The sequence below is a fragment of the Lonchura striata genome, chromosome 6 (genome assembly GCF_050655825.1).
Source record: "Lonchura striata isolate lonStrDom1 chromosome 6, ASM5065582v1, whole genome shotgun sequence".
In the NCBI taxonomy this organism is placed as follows: Eukaryota; Metazoa; Chordata; class Aves; order Passeriformes; family Estrildidae; genus Lonchura; species Lonchura striata.
In genome coordinates, this window is record NC_140708.1 from 20,514,555 (window position 1) to 20,533,854 (window position 19,300).

A 19,300-nucleotide genomic window follows, 5' to 3' on the forward strand; every position below is an offset into this window, starting at 1 on the left:
TTTTAAAAACTCTACTCCCATAATTTAGTCTCCCACTCAGTACTTGGTTTAATCAAGTCTGTCACTCAATTTATATCCCACTTCTCACTTAACACAAGTTTCTCAGTTAGCAATCTGTTTCTGTAGCACTTGCTATGCAGAACACATGGTTAGCTTTTCTTTACACACTTGCTCCTCTGTTCCCTTTCTGATTACTAGACCTAACTTTTCCTTGTAGCATTTGAAGATGAGAAATGTCCTCTTCGGTCTCCCTCTTTTTATGTTCCTCGTGTATCTTTATAAGACCACTGCTATCAGAGCTTCTTAAGTATCATGGGTGCTTTGTGTAGAGCACAGAACACTCCTTGAGTCCAGCTAAAATAGTTTTGAACTGCAGAATAGTTCTCAGTTTAATACATAGCTTTAGGTAAACCTCTCCAGTTGCTGTACTTTCTGGTCATGGTTCAGCTGCTTTCCTCTGCAAAAAAAGTAAGATTCACTCCCTCTGGCTGGTTATTCACTACAGCATGCTAAAATTTAGTCCTAATCCTCCTCTCAGTTTTGTATTGTTGGAACAGAGCCCTGTTCCAGTTGCTCTGTCCATTTTAACATTGGGGAATGGGTTGCATATTTCCTGATGACATTGCCTAGTGCAACCACAGCACAAACGTAACAGCTCACTTTTCCTGCACTAAGGACATCTAATGTCATTTTGGGTGGTGGAAATGTAGTGCCAGTTGTGTATCAGCAACATTGCTCACTTCTGTACGTATAATCTCCCACTTGAATTTCATGTTATCAGCCAATTCCCTTGGTAAGAACCATGGGTTGTCAAACTGCTTTCCTCCTTGTCTGCCACTGTTCTGTTAAAGAAACTGGTGGACCACCAAATGAGGCTGTTGGAACAGTTTGATCTTGGCAGGAGCCCGATCAACTGATACCTGTTGGATAGATCATTTGTTGGTTCTCTGAATTATACAGCTGTGTCAGCAGGTTTCCAGGTTTAAATGCTGGCATGGTGTAAGACGCAGAATGCTGTTGTTTCATAATCACCTTCTAGAGGTATTGCTTTGTTGTAATGCTACTGTTATGTTGTCCTACTTTTGCTATCTACTTTCTGCATAGGAGGAGAGAAATTTTGCACACTGCATCACTTCATTGTAGTCTTTGCAGCACCGGGCTGGCTGCATTTAACCTGGAGACAAGGAGTGGGGGGGGGGGGGGAATATGCAAGTGGTTGCTGTCACTGCTTTTCATATGATTGAATAACATGATGATTTCATAGCCCAGACATGGTGCAGAAATATATGGTACTTATACAGTACTCTTAATTTTCAGATCAGTTTAATGCTACTCCTGGCTTATGGTACACTCATCTGTCTCTCTGAATGTTCTTAACACAGCTTGCACTCCCAGTCACGCAGGAGAGGCCAGTGCAGCCCTTCCCTCTCTGGCTGGATCAGTGACTGCCCTATATAAATCTGCATATTAAGCAGATTTGGCAATTGTTCAGACAGAGACAGACTCACTTAAGTAAAAGGAGAAAACAAACTTGCTTATGAAGGCACTGCAGCAGCACTCTCAGATGCTGTGCTAGTAGAGACAGCACAGAGGCTGGTTTGTTTTCTTTTGCAGTTGGGAGACTGATGATTTCTGTTTGTCTTCTGCGTCCAAGTCCCATCACCATAAACCACGCGTGTGCGTGAATGCCGGTTCGCACTCTCTTAACAGTTTCAAGCCATTTCGCGTGTTACCGCTTTACCTCTGCACCAGATGGTTCATTTCCTCGGGGACTTCCACACGCGTCCCCAAGGTCGGGCAGCCTGACAGCGCTCAGGAGCACAGGGCCCAACTTTGAGGTGGATCCGCAGAAAGGCTGGAGGCCCCTCGGTGGCGGGCGGCAGCGCAGCGTGCCGGGCTCCCCGCGCCGGGCTCTGACCGCGGTCGGGACGGAGTTGCCGCCTCTCTCCTCCCCGCGCACGGAGCGGCCGCAGCGAGCCGGGCGGCTGCCGCCGGCGGGCCGCGAGACGCAGGGCCCGGGTGGCCCGGTGTTAGCCCCGCTGACGTGCGCCCGGGGGAGGGCGGCGGCGGCGGCTCCCTCTTCCCTCCCCTGCTGCCGCACGCAGGAAGCTTATCCGGCCGCGGCTGGCCCGGCGCCCCTCGAGCGGGGAATTAAGAGAAATACCCGCGGTGCTCCCGGCCGCCTGCGGAGCGCGTGGGGAGGGGGCGCGCCCGCCGCAGTCCGCCCGCCCTCGGCGCGGGGTGGGGGCGCTCACTGCAGTGCCCGCTCCGCGCCCGCGGGCGGGGGGAGCGGCCGCGCCCCGGCTGCAGCCCCCGGCGGGCGACGGCGCTGCGGGCGCCCCGGGAGCGCCCCCGGCGGCCACACCCCGCGGCGGGCCGGGGCCGGCGGAGGGAGGGGGCCGGCGCGGGGTGTCTCCGAGCCAGTTCTCGCGGTGCTGGCCAGGCTCAGCCTCCTTCCCCTCCCCGGCGAGCGGTGACTGTGCACGGCGGAGCGGGGAGCGCCGAGCCGGGCGCCGGGGGAGCCCGCGCCGCCCCGCCGAGCTAGGAGGAAGGCCGCCGAGCAGCGCGCCCGCCCGGCCCGTCCCCGCCGCCCTGCCCCATGCCCCAGCGACGCTGAGCCTCCCGCAGCCCGAACATGGCCACCACGGCAACGTGCACCCGCTTCACCGACGAGTACCAGCTCTACGAGGAGCTTGGCAAGTACGGAGCTTGCTGTGCACCCCGCGCCGCGCCCCGCCGCCCGCCCCGGCCCCGGGACCCACCGGCGCTGCTGGAAGCACTGTGCCGGCGACCCGGCTCTCCCGGGAGCCGGAGAAGGATTAGCTGTCGCGCTGTAATCCTGTTCTCCAGCCCCCCGTCCACCCCAGCGGCACAGCCGCCGGAGGGAAAGGTGTTCTTGCCCTCCTGGGTCGCCCCGCCGCAGCGGGTGTCCCTGCAGCCTGTCTCGGGCTGCGTGCTCCTGTTGCACCCCGAGATTCTCTCTCTTCCCTCCTTTCCTTCCTCAGGACCTGGCTGCCCCGTTCTCCTTTCCGCACCGTCTCCCAGCTACACGCTGCCGTTCCCTGCAACTGTTTCTGCGCTGGGACGCGGCACTGTTAGAGCCGCTCCGCGATGCTTCAGTCCCCACTTCCTTGTCCCTGTGAAAGGACCAGGTGCTGCTGCACCGCGCTTCTCTTCCCTCCCCGCTTCCTCGCTTCTTCCCTCCCTCTCTCCGCACTTGTCTCCGCATTGGCAGACTTGCTGCTGCACCCTAGGACAGGGCTTTGCAGGGGAGCGCAGCTGGGCAGGAAAGCAGTGCAGAAAGGGCTAGAGTAGGATTATGGGGACAGTGCTTTCGTGGGTGCTGCTGCTCTCTCCCTCCCTTCCTGCACCAACTGCTGGGCTCTGCTGCATCTCTTCTCTCCAGCCCAGTGTCCCTGTCCCTCTCCAGGCTGCTGCAGCTGTGTGACACCAAGCCTGGGCCCCAGTGCTGGTGCTCACCTTGGTGCTCATTGGTTTGTATGTAGAGGTTGAGGAAGGGGGTAAAAAGGCAGGACTCCGCAGTGTTGGAAGGATTCAAGCTATTTTAGGCTCCTTGTAGGACTGTCTGTGGGGCCCTTGTGCAGCTTCTGTTCCCCTCTCTCATAGTTGAAATATGGACATTTGTCCCTAGACAAGGGTTTGCATTCCTGATCTGAAGGACTTGGAATTTTCTGCTAGTTTTCTCATATTTGTTCTTTCCCCTTTTTAGGTCTTCCCTATTAGGCTAGTTGTTCTTTATCCACCATTTTTTTTTCGTTGCTATTGTTTTTAAAAAATAAGGGGCTATTACCAAGTGCTAATTGTGTAGTCCTGTAGATTTTCAGTCTCTGTCTTTTCACCTTAGTCTCTTGTGTTCACTTTTTTCCCTCACATAAATCCTTCTTCCCTCTTTCTCAGACCTTTTCTCCAAGAGTAATTATCTTTGGAATAATTGTAATAATATCAATAGTTCCCGCTTGAGAAAATATAGAAAGCTTTGTAGTTTTCTACTCACTTCATTAATAGGTACGTGGATATCTCCATTTTGCAAGTGGGTTGAGGGATATAAGAGAACTAGTAACTTCTGCAAAGTGTTGCAGTGATTTTGTGACTGTGCTTGCACTTGAGCATGGGAGACACAAGTCCTGGTTTTGTGCTGTGATTGCTGGGGATGCTGTCTCTGGGAGATGGCCTTACCAGCTAGTGTTTGCAGCATCCTTCAGGGCTGTTTGTTTCTTTTTTATCAATCCCTTCATGTCCTGTTTCTGTGCCTGTATGGTCTCTCTCCCCACACAGTGTGCTCTTCCTACTGCACTGTCTGTGAGGGAGCTTGAGGAGTCTTCAGGAGGCTTGAGTACCATACAGACTTAAGGTTTTTGCTGATCAGATAGCATGCATTGTTCATCACATTCTCAGGTGTTGTGTCCCTCCTCTGTATGTCTTCTGCCCTGTCCTTAAGCTGGTCCTCCCTGGGAGCAGGAATTGTTGCTATTATAGTCTCATTTTCAGTTTCATAGCACCTACCCTCTTTATTTTTCTTCCAGGGGAGCCTTCTCTGTGGTCCGCAGATGTGTAAAGAAAAATTCTTCACAGGAATATGCTGCAAAAATCATCAACACCAAAAAACTGTCAGCCAGAGGTTAGTGTCTCTGTCTACCTTTCTTCCCTGTATTAGTAGGAGAATACTTCACTGGAGTTGAGGCTGTAATAAATTTAAGGGATCTGGAGTTGCTTGTTTCAGTCATTATTTTTAGGCATTTCAAAATAATTGAGTTGTGTGGCAAAGAGGGGCCTGAAATAAGGTGTGTAGAATGATAGAAAAATTCCTGTGTTTGGAAATGGATACTCTGTAAAGTGATGTTGTCTTTTTTCTTCTTGAGATCTTTCTTCTTCAACCTGAGCTAGACGTAGATTCATCTATGTGTGTGTCTGTACCAATCACTCATAATAAATAGAAGTGTTGCAGACTTGTTTTGCTGAATGTCTTTTTTACCTAGGAGATCTGTCTTACCAGAACAGATGTGATTATTTTTTTTGAAAGATAGATGCTATATGCTTTGCTCCTTTCATGCTGTAGTTAAAGGTGGTGTGTTTGGAAGCTTAAAAGTCTTCCTTCAAAGGCAGAAATATGTTGGATGGAGAAATCTTGCCAATTAGACTTCTCAGCATATTAGAACAAGGGGCTTGTGCTTTCATTACTCCTGGAGACTTACAAAACCTGAAACTAGACTGTAGTGTTAGAAAAAAGAAAAAATCTAACTCTTCCAAACTGTTAGTCTTCTACTTTCCAGGGACATACATATGCATAAAGAGTAGTAGGCCATATAGTATGAGGGGAAACTGTGTCTTCTAGTGTGTAGGAAATCACTACAGGGATTGGGTGGGGTGGGGTGGATGAGGGGGAGAATGAAAGAAATTGAACTGCAATGAAAGATGCTGAAAAGAGGGAGTGTAACAAGTTGAGGTGCCAGAGGCAACTCTTTCTAGAAGAGGTGATCAAGAAGAGATGTAAGTCTTTAGAGGCCTTTCAGATTTCACAAGATTAATGTAGGAAGCCCTTGACTATCTTGCTAGTTGAGTAGAGGGCTTAGTAGGAGGGTTGACTGAGAAATGGAAGGGAAAAGCATGAGGAGAAAGCAAATGATCTTGAGAAATGATTTAGAAGTCAATGTTTTACCTAATTACCTAATCCTTACAAAAAAGAAAAATAGAATATGTATTCTCCTTTTTGCCAGAATATGAAATGTGATGATAAGAGCAGAAGACAGTTTGAAGAATAGTGAAGAATTTTCATTTACTGTAGTTTGTATGATGAAGTAGTGGCAGTGGCAGTGTGCTGTGAAGCAGTGATTTTTCCTTTGTTTTCCTTTTTTTTTTTTTTTTTTTTTTTTTAACTTCTGGAAGCAAGCATATCTCCTGAGGTGTTTAGTGTTTAGCCTGAGTGAGGTTGTTTTGGGGGCCAACCAGTGGAGTCCTGGATTGTTAATGAGGTGGCTGCAGATCTTTTGAGAATCAGTGTTCCCTCAATGGTCACGTGACAGTGCCTGCTGATGTAGGTGGGATATCCAATCTCTTGAGTTCAAAATTAGTTCAACTTAATATGGGAGAGGTTTGAAGGGTGGCTTTGCTTTGCTGACGGCCATTAATGCCGTGTTTGCTCCGCAGACTTCCCTGTCCATCCTGTAGTGAGGACTACAGCTCAGGAGAGCCATTTCTCACATGTTAGTGGACACCAGGCTGCTTGGAGAAGGGAAGGGGCAGTTTGATAAACTCATCATGGAGGTTAAACCATTATCGTACAAAGTACAGGGTATTGAAGTGAAGAATGGGAAAAAATGCATGCTTAGTTGAAATTTCAAAAAATATATTAGCTGAAGGCCAGAACTCTCAGAAAAACTGATTGAGTCAATTTTTAAGTGTTTGGTCATTTAATGAGTTACAATGAGGAGGAAATGTATAGATTCTAATTGTGTTTCATAGTAAAGTGATGACAGTTTAATGACCCAGCAAGTAGGAAAAGTAAGTATGGGTGAATATAGGCCATGTTTTGATCTATACTTACTATTTAGATTTCATACCTTCCTATAAATAAAATACATTGAGGCTGCTAGCCTGGTCCTCAGCTACTCAACTCGAGGCAGCTGGCAATGATATACTTAAAAACTTACTGGTTAGGTAGGGTAGGTGTGAGAAGATCCAAGAAAGAAAATGTGTGTTTCTGGTACTACAGAATACTATCAAAATCAAGGTACTGATCAGGTTGTGTTGAAGTTTTAACTGAGAACTGAGGAATCTGTGAAAAGTGGATGGTGACTTTAGCTGAATATGTAGGTTCCTCAGTCATTCCAGCTGTGTTTGCTGAGAGCTCAAGGGGTAAGTACAAAAAGTACTTATAGTAAAAGACTAGAGTATTTGGATAGGAAGTTGGTGACTTCACCTTGGAATAGGTCTTTAAAACATCGAAGGAGAAATGTGTGCTATTTAGACATTGCAGCTGTAAATCAGTGATTAGGAAGATTCAGTTCAGCAACCTGAAAATGACAGTCTTGGGAAAAGGCGTTTCAGAAAGCTGTCTCCCTAAGGAGCAGAATTATGGTGTTCATTCTGCAGCATCTTGGATATGTGTTGCCTGATGCATCCTTTCCCCAGGCTGGCACTTCTCCTTGGGCTGTCCATGTCTCTGCCCATCAGTACCTCTGTCCAGGGCTCTCCTGTGCACCCAGCTGCATGCTGTCCATTGTGCAGGGTAACCCTGACACAGTCCTCCTGACCTGCATCTCACACTGCTGGTTTTCTTCTAGGCATGGTCAGAGAGCCAGAATATTCCCTTATGTGGGGACAGCCAGCCCCTCTCCAACTTCAGCATAGCTACATTTAACATTTTATACTATCTCTAGCAGAATTTGAACCTGTATGGACACTTGATGCAGTAACTGCTACTTCAAGAGTCAGCATCTTGCTGCTGCTGCAAAGTATAGCCCATTGCTGCTTCACAGTTTTGCCTGCTGCCGTGCTTTCCTTGAATCTGTTCAAGGCAATGGTAACAGAGCCATGCTCTCCTCCTGCAGTACTTCTTGTTACCTTTGTTTTTCAAGACTTGTGATGAAGAAATACTAGATAGCTAACTGAGAAGTGCTGAAAAGCTTACTGTATGTGGCTGAAAAGGAGGAAGAAGCATGCTTCAGGGTGAATTATATGCAATGAAAGGGTAAAGACTTGAAGAGGCATGGTATTGCTCTGTGAAAGCAAGGAGGATGGACAGAATGCTGGTCCTAACGGCTTCAGTCTAGTAAGCTTCACCCTTCATAAAATACCAAGTCAGCAGTTGAGATGAGTCTCTTTTTTATATTTCTGTGATTTTTGGATGCCTGTTCTCTCTTTTAGTAAGTTTTGTCAGTAAAAGCTGGTCTAAATTAAAATTGATATTTTGGCTTTAGTGAAGTATTTGCTATTATTCATGTTGTGTTGATGCTTACAACTGCCCAGTGAAGACCATGCCAAGAAGTTTAATGTTAAATAGGGTCCAAATGCTTGTGGAAAGGGAGAGGAAACAGACTTCACCTTAGTCAGCATTCAGCTGACATATAAGAGCAGTTGTTATTACACATGGAGGAAATACAATGCTTCAGTCATCTGGAATTCCTATGGGATTGAATGCACAGACTTTTACCAGCGCTATGGGTAGAGGGAAGTAATAACTGTAAGTTTTTTGAAAGTTGTCTTGTGGCTTTCACCAGAATACTTTTGAACATGAAAATTCATAGCAAGTAGTGCTGCAGTGAAGTTCAAATAAAGTAAAATTACTTGCAGTGATCAAAAGATCAAGAGAGAAGCAGCAGCTTCAGTAGCAGTAGGGAGATATCCCCAATTTGACTTGCTAGCATGTACTTCAAGAGAGACTCTGGCTTTTGAAAGAGGTAGGCAGACCTTTAGGATTTGATAATGTTCAGGATGCATTTTATACCAAATAGTATTTAGTGATCCTGCCACCATCTGTAGTATTACTACCCTTTTTTTTAGGTGCAGAAGGAAAAATCTCTGTGTATTACATCCATTGCTAAATTTAATTTTCTGTTGAAAATACATATTTTTAAACTCTTGCAAGTGACATCTCTTGATGAAAGAATTAAAACCAGCTATCATATAAGTTAGTCCACTTCACTGTCCTTACTGTGGCTTTGCTTTTGACTGTGAAATAGAGGTGGCTTTTCTCCCTGCATTTCATCTTTCCAAATTTATAAACCAGATAAAAATTTGCAGTCTACCGAGTTATTTTGTTGTTGTTCCTGTAGGAGATTATGTGGATTGTGGGAGGAGCAGGGAATTACTTGTGTATCAAACCCCAACAGGAAAAAAACAGTCTTTATACTTCAAACTCTGCTATTTTCCCACTGTTGTCCGGGCTTTTGGTTCTATAGTGGTTGCTGATTTGGGCTTTACAATATGTTTTGTTGAAGGTGTCAGCAGTAGTTTCCCTGGACGCTAAAACCTTGAGCTTGAATGCTGCAGAGGAAGTGTAGCGGCATCGGTCCCTGACATCTCTCTTGATCTGTTCTGTTCGTGTTCAGAGCTGCTGCTTGCATTAGAACTCCTTGGAGTGCTCTGGAGGCTGCCAGGTTTCGGGTCTGTGTGGGGCAGCGCACGCTGCTGGGATTGGCTGTGTGCACACACTGGCTGCTGCACTGCAGCGGGGCCGCCGGCCGCGCGGGGCCGGAGAACCCAGCACCCGCTCACGGGGGGCTCAAGCGCAAAGCCAGACTCGCGTAGAAATGTCCTGTGATAGGTGTCCTCTGTGTGTTCCTGTCTTTGCAGGTTGAGGACAAATGTCCTTTCTTGCAGAGGATGGCAAATCAAATTGTGTCTTCTCAGCCGTACTTGCTGAGCAGCCAAATCAGGTCCAGTCATTTGGTTTGGGAGAGAAGCTTTCCTTCCTGCAGCATGGGCTGAGTGAAGAACTTCCCCGTGCCCCAGCTCCACCCCGTGCCTCCCCTCTGCTGCCTGCAGAAGTCTGAGAGATGCTGTGATTAGGTGGCATATATAGCAGGCCAGCTCCAGTGGGTTGGAAATTTTTTGGAGGTCTTTGCACACATGGAGGGAAGCAGGGAGCAGAGCAGAGTGCTGCACACCCCTCAGAGCAGTGTATGAGGCTGGGAACTGCCCATGGAGCAACTGTAAGAGGCTGGGTGCTCAGGATTGGGGTTGCAGGGAAGGAATCCGTCGGTGGAGTGGGCTTGTGGGTAGCAAGTGGCTGAACTCTTCACTCTGCACCACAGCACACAAGTACAGCAGGGGCTGGTGATGAGGCTGCTCAGCTGATGTTAGAAACAGCAGCCCTCTATCTCCCACTAGCAGGCTGCCTCCCCCTGTCCTTCCTGCTGCCTGTGCTTGCAGTCCCCTGCATAGGGGAAGAGGGATTGAAATAGTATATATGTACACCAGTAGGGGAAGTTTCGTTGCAAGAGGTGTTTGGAGAAGAGGAGGGCTTGTGCCAAAGAGGAAACCCTGACCTTGGAGGAGAGGTTGGACTTGGGAACTTAGTGGGGGGCTGCTGAGGGTTGGCTTGGCTTTTTATCTTCCCCAACATATCAGTACAGGCAGGAAAATGCCCTGGCATGAGAGCCAGCAGAGATTGTTGGGGTGGTGAGTGGTGGAAGCCTTGCTTTACTGTGGCTCTCTAGGGCTAGAAGCTGGCTTCCTCCCACTGTGGATGTTAGTGATGGTTGGGGTTACCCCAGGTTGCCTCTCACTTTACGCTGTATATTTTATAAAGGAGCTGGAACAGAGCAGACAGGATTTCAGCTTGTGTCTGTCTTCTCAGTGGTCACATTGAGTATTAAATTTCCGGCATTAACAATGAGGAGCGGGGTGGGGGGGGGGGGGAAGTGGGCACACAGATTGGGCAGGAATTCCTACTGCCTCTGCACGAGGTTAGAGAAAGGAGCTTGGTGAGAGAGTCAGGTTTCTTGTTTTCCCAATATAAACTGGATTTGTGTATGGCAGAAATGTGATTAGACAAACTCCTGCACGTGTCCCAAAGCCCTTGGCTCTAGAGCTTTTACTCTGATCAGCCAGCCATGGTTGAAATATTTGTAGGTGTCCCTGCGGTGAAGAGCACGGTGTTGAGCAGCCTGTAGATATTTTGGGTGAGGAGATCTACTTCGAGTTCTTGTAAGAAGGATCTAGTGAAAAACCTATTTGCTTTTTTTTGGTGGTATATCACAGAGATTTCACTGTCCCCAAATTTAATCCTTCTTTAGACATCACTAAATCATCACTAGCAGAGAGGGATTCATCTGCGGATCATAAAGAAATTTTTAGAGTGCCCTCCTCCCCAGCAATGGGTTTCCACCACTGTTCCACTGTTTTAAGAGAGGACTATGACAATAATTTTGTTCCTTTCCATGCCCTGCAAGTACTCTAATTGTTTTGGCTCTCCAGATTGGGTAATGACATTTTTTAAAAGGGACACATGCTAATGCAAAAATTTCTCTCCACTGTGCTGTCTGTGAGCACAACCCTGACAATGAAGGCATCACCCCCCACTTTTTCTGACCTGTCACCTGTTTTGGTATTTTAGGTGTTTCTTCTTGTTTCCTCTGCTCTTGAAATCTCCTGATTTTTACCAAAATAACAGACATAAAAAACCCCAAGTTCATTTGCCAGTGTTTGACTATAAAGTGAGCTATTGCTGTTTTCTTGGTTGGGTGAAGAGGGCAATATTGCCTGGCATCAGGGTCACCAGCACAGGAAAGAAGCCTTGAGTGCTGTAAAGGAAGAAAAAGTGGAGTATCTCACATCATTGTGTGTTTGCCTGCAACTGAAGTGATGTCAGTGCTCAGAGTAGTCATCTTTGAGAAAACAGAGGTGCACTGATTTCTGACAGGGAAATGCATCCTTAAAATTTTGAGTTGCTCACTAGATGTTCTGGGTTTTTTTTAGTGTATGGAGGAGATGTGACCCTGTAACTTCAACTGCTGTAGTTGCTGCTGATCCTTATGACAATAAGCTTAATGCTTCAAAAATATGGGTCCTATGAATTAGGCTGACATCATGTTCCTTTTTATACCTTATCAAATTTAAATACCACTTTATACTTTTGTAACATCTTCCCAAACATTCTGGTATTGCTGCCTACATGATTTTTTGAGAACAATTGCAGAATACCTGTGAAGAAATGGGGTGGCAGTATCTTAGAAGTAAGCTTTCTGAACAGAGAGGGTAGCCAAAGATAAGTGGGGCATGGATTAACTTTCTGCTGAAACTGAGTCTATAGTTGTTAGATTTTGTTTCCTTGTGGCTTTTTTCACCTTTTACTCTTCATCTGCCTTTCTTTCCTTTTTAATTTTGAGTTCATTTTTTGAATGTTCATTTGTTTCTCATGGATCAGTTACTTTAACCCATAATTATATTAATTTATAATGCTTTAATTGAAAATAGCCCTTTAGTAATGCTGCTTTACTCTCCTTCCCTCCCAGAGAATTGAACAATTTCTGTTGCTCCTACAATTTAGATGACCAGACTGGGAAGTGTGGCTGTTGGTGCAAGTGGCTGATGACTGATGTCTGAGACTAATACAGACGTGCCAGGAGAGCTGGTTAATACTGTATCTTGCCTTTTAATGATGGAATCAGGAGAGGAGATGACCATATGGCATTACCTCTGGTGTCAGGATCTGTCTCACTCTGCTCCTGGCAGAGCCAGAGGGAGAATTCCCCATCTCTGAGATGTGAGTTGAGTAAATGCGCTGACATTTCAGAGAGTGTGTGTGTGCATATAACTTTGGCGTTATGTCCCTGAGAGCACGAGTTGCATATCTCTCTGGTGACCCCCTGTCCTGCTGCTCCTGTCCAAAGTTCCCATCCCGAGTTAACTGTTGGCCAAGCCTCCACAGCCAGGAGCCCTTGTCTTACCTGTGGTTGGAGTGTGCTTACCTGTGATGCTGGGACAAGTCCAGGTTAGTGTGGTGCTTCAGAGAAGGTTGCTAGCTAATCTTTTCTCTTCGCTAGAAGCCAAAGGTGATTTCACTGTTAAACACGAAACTTTTCTTTCTGGGACAGCAAACGTAGCATCTCTTTTTGTAGTGCTATTTTTTGTGTGATTCTGTCAAGAGTCCCAAAAATTGAGCTGAGAATTGTCTCAGTAGGCATTGTGGGAATGAAGACACAGTTAATTTTAAAGAAAAACAAACACCATGCAAACATATTTCTAAGGCAGGAATATGCTTGTGAAGATGAGCCTGGGAGCGGCCGCAGGTCCTTGTAGGCCTACGAGTCAAAGGCTAAATGGCAGATCAGGCAGGGAGTGGCAGCCTGCCTGCTGTGGCAGAGCTGCTGGGTTATCTCTGGGGGCTGTTGCCACGATGACAGTGGCAAACAGGGACTGAAAAAGTTACCAGATGCATGTGAGCCTAAGGATTAAACTTTCTCATAGGAGAGAAGGGAGGGGAGGAAGGTGGGTGATGAATTAATGAAGGACAGTGTCCTAGTGAGAAACACCAGGCTCACTTTCCTATACTACTGGGATGGCAGGGGGGAATGCAGACTGGCATTCCTCCTCCAGTCTAAACTCTGAGCAACACTGCCCTGACACATTTCCTCTTTGAAGAGAGGGTGAATGCACCCTGCTTTCACTGCTTAAGCCATTGGGATTTGCATTGCATTGGCAGGTGGAAAGTAAGAAGTGGGAAGATATAGTCTTTCTTTTTTTAGTATTTTTTTCCCTATTCCCTGTATTTACAAGTAACTTTAGTTCTTTACTTTGTACTTAGAGATTTTCTGCACTAGAGTTCATATAAATCAAGTTTCAGTGTTACCTGCAGGTTGCAGACTATCAAACATGGTTCTAACCAGCCTGCAGTACTGTCACCAATAGCACAAGACTGTTGTCATTGAAAATGTGTGATGCAAAACTGTATCAGCACTACTAGGGCTAGAAGTGGTCTTGAGCCTGCATATGCTTTTGTTCCCTTCCCAGAGCTGGAGCAGTATCCCTGCATGTCAGAGTTGATAGCATGGTGGGCAGGCAGTGCATGAGAGAGGCTAAGCTTGGCAGTTTTCCCTCCACTGGAGTCTGAGGAAGTCCTATTCCAACCCTGCTGCAGCGTCCTTTGTGGAGGTTGACTGCAATAAGGACTGGTCCTAGGAGAATTACTGATCTGCAGCTGGCTGGGGAGCACAGAGCTGGTGAGGGGGTCTCTGCACTCAGTGCCCAAAACCTCAGTGCTCCATAGCAAAAGGTGGTATCACTTGGTTGTTTGCAGTACTGCAGATTATGATGATGCCTTCTTGCTGGCAGCTTCAGAAAAGACCTACTTGGCTGTGCCTGGAAAACTTCTGAACAGCAATATACTAGTATAAAATGTTTGTCTGAAGGCTTGGTAAGATAGAATTGTGGTAATAAAAACTAGGTTCATTCTAGAAGGGCTTCTTCAACTTAAAACATTTATTTATGGAATGAAACACTAATATCTATGGAAATTATTGATACAGGTCTTTCCCACTGGGCCAAATCCCAGTGGATTTTTTAAGCTCCTGTGAATGCAGGTCATATGTGAGAACAAGGATTTTAAGCCTCCAAAGCCAGTTCCTGAAAGCCTATGAAAAGGATTCTTTCCTTTCCTTCACTTCTACTCTTCTAGGCACCTGAGTTAGCTGTTGTAGGCTGCAGCTTGTCTTATGAAGTAACTCACTGTTTGGATGTACTTTATCTTCTGCAGTTACTGTGTTATCCCTGATAAGTCGGTTGGTGTAGACTGTGGCAAGTGATAGCTGTGAAGACAGAGGTCATTTCTTGATGTTGAAGGCAACTCTTTTTTGAAAGAGGTTTTCTCAATCCCAGGGGAGCAGTGAAAAAAAGAGAAGCAGTCTGACATAGCCTGACATCTGAGGTGAAAAAAAGGAGCCTGAAAAGCTAAATCCTTAAACTGTAGCATACTTCCTCCGTTCCCTGTTCTTTTACAGGGCCCTCTCTTTCACAAGGGGTCTCCTTGCCTGTGCAGCAGAATTTAGTCTGTAAAGTTTCCTGCAGCTCTGGAGATGGGTGAGATGTGTGTGTTTATCCAGTTCTGTTGGCTGCTAGAGACCTGATCTCATACACCTGACTTGAAATGTGACTTCATAGGGGACAGTCTGGTGCTTTCTCTGCAATGCACTTTCTATATGCACATTTCAAATTACATGGGTACCCTGGAAGCTTCTTCAGGGAAAACAGCTGCTTAAAACTCATCCTATATTGGCCTCCAGAGCCTGCCAAATAAACTTTTTGTTTCTACTGTATTACGGCAGCTGCCATTCTGAAAATGTCCATGTGTGTCTTGGTTAGTTTTTTTTTAAAATTTTATTTATTTCCTCATATTCCTTTATGTCAAAGCATATAACATTTCATGAGTAATGGGCCAAGAAATTGCCCATTGGCTGGAGGAAAAAATTATATGTAGAAGGAAGAACTTGTCTTTACTGGCCCCTGGAACATTTTTCTTAGAGGCTACTAAACAGTATGTCCAATTGATGCCAAGCAGGACTTTTCTGTTGTTTGCCAACAGAATTGGTGTGCTGTTAAGCTTAATTTTGCCTGCCTCAGGGCCTACCCATGTAAGCTTTGGGTATCAAATGTCTTCTGTTGGGATTGTGTCAGAGAGATTAGGAGCATTGAAGTTGCACAGCTTTATTTTATAACTGGTGCCTGTGCAGAGACAAAGCTTGATTGTGATGATGTGTTTTTTCACTACAAGTTAAAGTAGTGATTCATAGCTCCTGTGTTACTTTAAATATTCCTGATTTTTGGATTGCAGATTGAAAAGTGGCTTTCAGTTCTGCCCATTTTTGTTTGACTCATGTGTCATCTGGCCTAGAATCTGCCAGCTCTGCAGATTAGGGTGTTGTGTTGTGTCTGCTGCTTGTTATGAAGTTGCCTGGATTAAAATTTTCGATGCAGAGCAATGATCACAGCCTTCTCTTTCTGTCTGAATTGCTCTTGCACTTAATAAGGATGATGTAGAGGACTGAAGTGTTGGTCAACTTGTCCTTTGTGTGGAAACAGTTCTACAGTAGTAGGCTGGGAGTTGAGCTCTTGTGTGTCTTCTCCAGACAGCCAAATTCAGCAAGGAGAGATACGAAAAAAAAGACCCAAGGCAGTTGGGTTTTTTGATAATCATTATCAAATATTGCTAAACAAGTTCAGGTGACTCTAGTTGCTGGTAGCAGTTTATGTTGCTGCAGACCTGGTTACAGTTTTAAGGAAACACGTTTTGCCTTCTTAACTCTTTGTAGCTAGGTAAATTTAATTTCTTCAGTAGTCCTGAAACTGAGCTTAAAAAGCTTTGTCTCCCACCACTTCACAAATAGTCAAGATGTTTCTTATCTCCCTGATAAATTATGAAATGTTAATTGCTGAAGTTTTTTTTCTCATTTGAAAGCACAGCCAAAATTTCTTCCCTGTCTTGGAAACAAAACTTGGGTCTCATGGTTGCAGTTACCTTATCTAAAGGGGTGGCAGGGGTTGGCTCAGGAACAAGGCAACATGCAGGTCAACTGAGCCAAAGGAACTTAAATTCTTCCTTCTGCATCTTTGAATTCCTGAATCCTGCATTGCAGTGACTTGACACTGCTGAGATCTGCCTCCCTGTCGCAGTTACCTTGTCTACTACCCAGCTGTAGTCTGATACGTACTTAGCTGGTTCATCCAAAACCACCAACACCTGATGTGATCAGCTGATGGGGAGAAGGGAACTTATGTCCAGAAATACCCTCATTTGGTGTGTTTTCTCTTTGTTAGGTTGTGTTCTTCAGGACTTTCTGTGCTTAGTGAGTTTAAGACAGAGCTGCTGGAGTTCTTGCACACGTACAGTGTCTGTGAATGCAGCAGAGAAGGTGCTGATATGGCTGTGTTGCCTTTGGAGCAGCTCTGTGTCCTACTGTCTCACTTACTGCGTGTCCACTTTAAGAGAGTTCATCTGCAATGCAGCTGCTAGCAGGGAAGTTCTGTAAATCAAGAGGGAGTGAGTGCAAGTGAGCCCAGTGTCTGCAGTTGTGGCTGGGTCCTCCCCACAGCACAGGGAAACTTGTTCAGAAAAGACTTTTTGCAGGAGGAGAAAGGGATAGCAACACAGTGCTGATGGTAGGAGCCCCTCCCTTCTGTGCCTGTGTATGCATCAGCTGCTCAGGAGCAGTAAAATGTGGAAAAGCACAGTGGACAGCAATCCTGGAACTGGAAAATCCTGTCATGCTTTTCCCCTCCTCACTCTGCCACAGTCTAACCAGGTGTTTGCTTAGGGCCAGTGGTGTCAGGATGTCTTTGTAGCACACTCCCTTCTTACACAGGATGTCCTGTTAGAATTTGGAGCTTGTTGTGAGCTTCTGCGTGTCACTCAGAAGTGCACAGAAGCCTCATGGGTCACAGGTTTACAGCTGTGTTGTCTTTTGTTGCATGGCTGTCAGAGAGACCACATGCTGGTGCAAAGGGATGATGCCAGGGAGAGAGCCCACAGGAGGGGTCAGCTGGAGTGCCCTGGCTGTTCAGGTGTTGCACCTGGCAGGCTGGGGACTGCTGATGAGTGAATTGCTGTGAGGGGAAGGAGGAGGAGAAGACCCATATGTGCAGTAGCCCTGCTACAAATGGGTTAAATGAGCCATCTGAGAGGAACTCTGAGAGGGTTGCAGCCCCTCCAGCACATGTCAGGAAGGTTGGTTGGGGAGCTTGTGGCTTTCAGTATGTGGCTGAGGAGTGGACCACTTGTTCTGCTCTTCTGTTGCTTCTCCTCTGCTTCTCCAGGAAGTAGAAGCTCCTTGAAAGACTGCCTGGCTATCAGCTATTACAGGAATACTTGTACAATTGCTTCCTGGTTCCCCATCCATAAGTTTCTGAGGATATTCTGGTGAAGAAATGCCTCTGTGGCTCACAGGGATTCCTAGGGCCCCTTAGGCCATTGCTGGAGAGAGCCCTAAAGGACCTTCCTTCAAGGTGGCTGCAGTTTATAGGGAGTGCATAATGCTTTTCATTCTGGTGCTTAGCAGGCAAGGCTTCCTCCTTCACTGTATTTAAAAGTATTCTGGGCAGACTTTGTTCCAAATTTCTATTTCAATTTCTTTTTTTCCACTTGGGAAACCATTTCCAATTGACAGTCATTGGTGATGCAGAAAAAAATGATGTATGATTCCACACCCACTTTTCCTCCTCTGCTTTCTCTCTGCCTCTCCTGTTTTCTGGACATTTGTTGTCCCTCTCATAATAACCAAATTGTGCTAACTGTGTGTAACCAATGTCCCTCCCCTTTTGCTGGGGGACTGTCTGACTTGTTGTAAGAAGTTATTTTTAGGGTTTGCTTCCTGGGATATTCTACCCGTGGCCAGTTATGGTGATGAAAATGTCACTGAGATGCAGAAAGGACTCCCAATTCATTGATAGCATGCCTGATCTTTTTTTTATAAGGATGCCCATGGAAATCATGAGTTCCTTACAAATACATTGCCAGTGCTCAGGGACACAGCCCCATTGAGTGTGCAGCAGTGACCTGTCAAAAGCATAGTGGGCTTCTGAATTAGCCCAGGGGAAAAGAAGAAAACAAGAAAAAAAAATTAAAAATAAGTATTTTCTTGGGTTGCAGTGGAGTTTGTTTCTGCCCTTTAAATTTTTTTTTTTTTTTTTTATGTATAGGGATGTCAGTGCTGCAGTGCTGTGTGTCAGTGTACAGGCCAGTCCCCCGCAGGCAATTTGCTCCTTATACTGGATGTATTATGTTGCACTGGGTTGCTGCCAAATGGCTGGTCTAGGCTAGAGGAGAAGACATGTGCTTATTCTTTTGAAACACCTCTCCCACCCCCCAGGTCTGTGGCTTGCAACACCCAAAAAAGTTGATCTTTATGGCAGCTATAGCTAACAAAGCATGAATGTAATACAGGCAAATTGCAAAGTTCAACTGACCAAGGCTGTTGGCTGACAAAATACTTGGCTTAAGGAGCACCTGTGTCTTCCTCTGAAGATGTCTGTTCACTCTGTATTGCAGTACATTTCTTTTCCTTTTCAGGCTTGAATCAGGAAAACAAGTTCAGAAGAACCATTCAGTAAGAAATTATTGAAGTAGTGGGCATAGGCACTTATTTGTTCTCTGGGTAGACTGGAGATCTGTTTAGATCTTCATATTTCTTGGAGCAACTGTAGAAGGTGTTGCTTTAGTGTAGCTCTGGAAACCAGGATCTTCTGCAGCTGGGTCTGAGAAAAGTGTGTGTGGAGTGTTATGTTGGTGACATGGAGATGTTGAAATAGCTTTTGTGTGCCTGTATTGTACTCCTGGAAGAGAGCATAGGAAGAAGAGCCCCTTGAGTGGCTTTGGATCAAGGTAATGGAGAAGTTTAACTTGGTTTTCAGGCCTGATGCTGTTGGGATCAGGAAGCCATGTGGCTGCAGTTCAGGGATGGTGGCAGTGGTCTCAAGTGGGTGGGTGCTCTGCCTGTGCAACACAGAGACTTGTCAGCTGCCTGCAAGAAAAGCCAGTTACAGAAAGTCTGGGGGAGACTTCTCCCTGATTAGATAACATCTTCAAAGTTATCAGTGCTTAGAAATTCCTTTTTTGCTTTTACATACAAAGAGTTTCTTTCTATGCGTGTAATATACATGCATGAACCTGTGTAAGTTTTTAAGTAATCCTGACATTTGAATTTGTTTTAGTGAGTGGTAGCCTTTATTATGTCTTCTTTCTGTCTTGCTTCCATACAATACCTTGAAGAGCCTGAGCACTTAATATGCACAGAATGAAGTTCTTGGTCTCTTCAGGAGACAGAGGCAACCATGCTGTCTCTTTCCCTGC

At 45.9% G+C, this 19,300-nt stretch overlaps 1 protein-coding gene across 15 annotated transcripts in view; it reads left to right on the forward strand.

The window, feature by feature from the left end:
- The first annotated feature begins 2,488 nt into the window (after window positions 1–2,488).
- Window positions 2,489–19,300, forward strand: part of CAMK2G (calcium/calmodulin dependent protein kinase II gamma) — a 119,070-nt gene continuing 102,258 nt past the window's right edge. For 14 of the 15 annotated variants that reach the window (XM_085583508.1, XM_085583509.1, XM_021548901.4 and 11 more), the window contains exons 1-2: window positions 2,496–2,700; window positions 4,545–4,639. In XM_085583508.1, the coding sequence (XP_085439634.1) occupies window positions 2,636–2,700; window positions 4,545–4,639 (160 nt within the window). In that variant the 5' untranslated portion in view covers window positions 2,496–2,635. Of the gene's footprint in view, window positions 2,701–4,544; window positions 4,640–19,300 lie in introns of all 15 variants that reach the window. The other variant, XM_021548931.4, reaches the window with a different exon arrangement.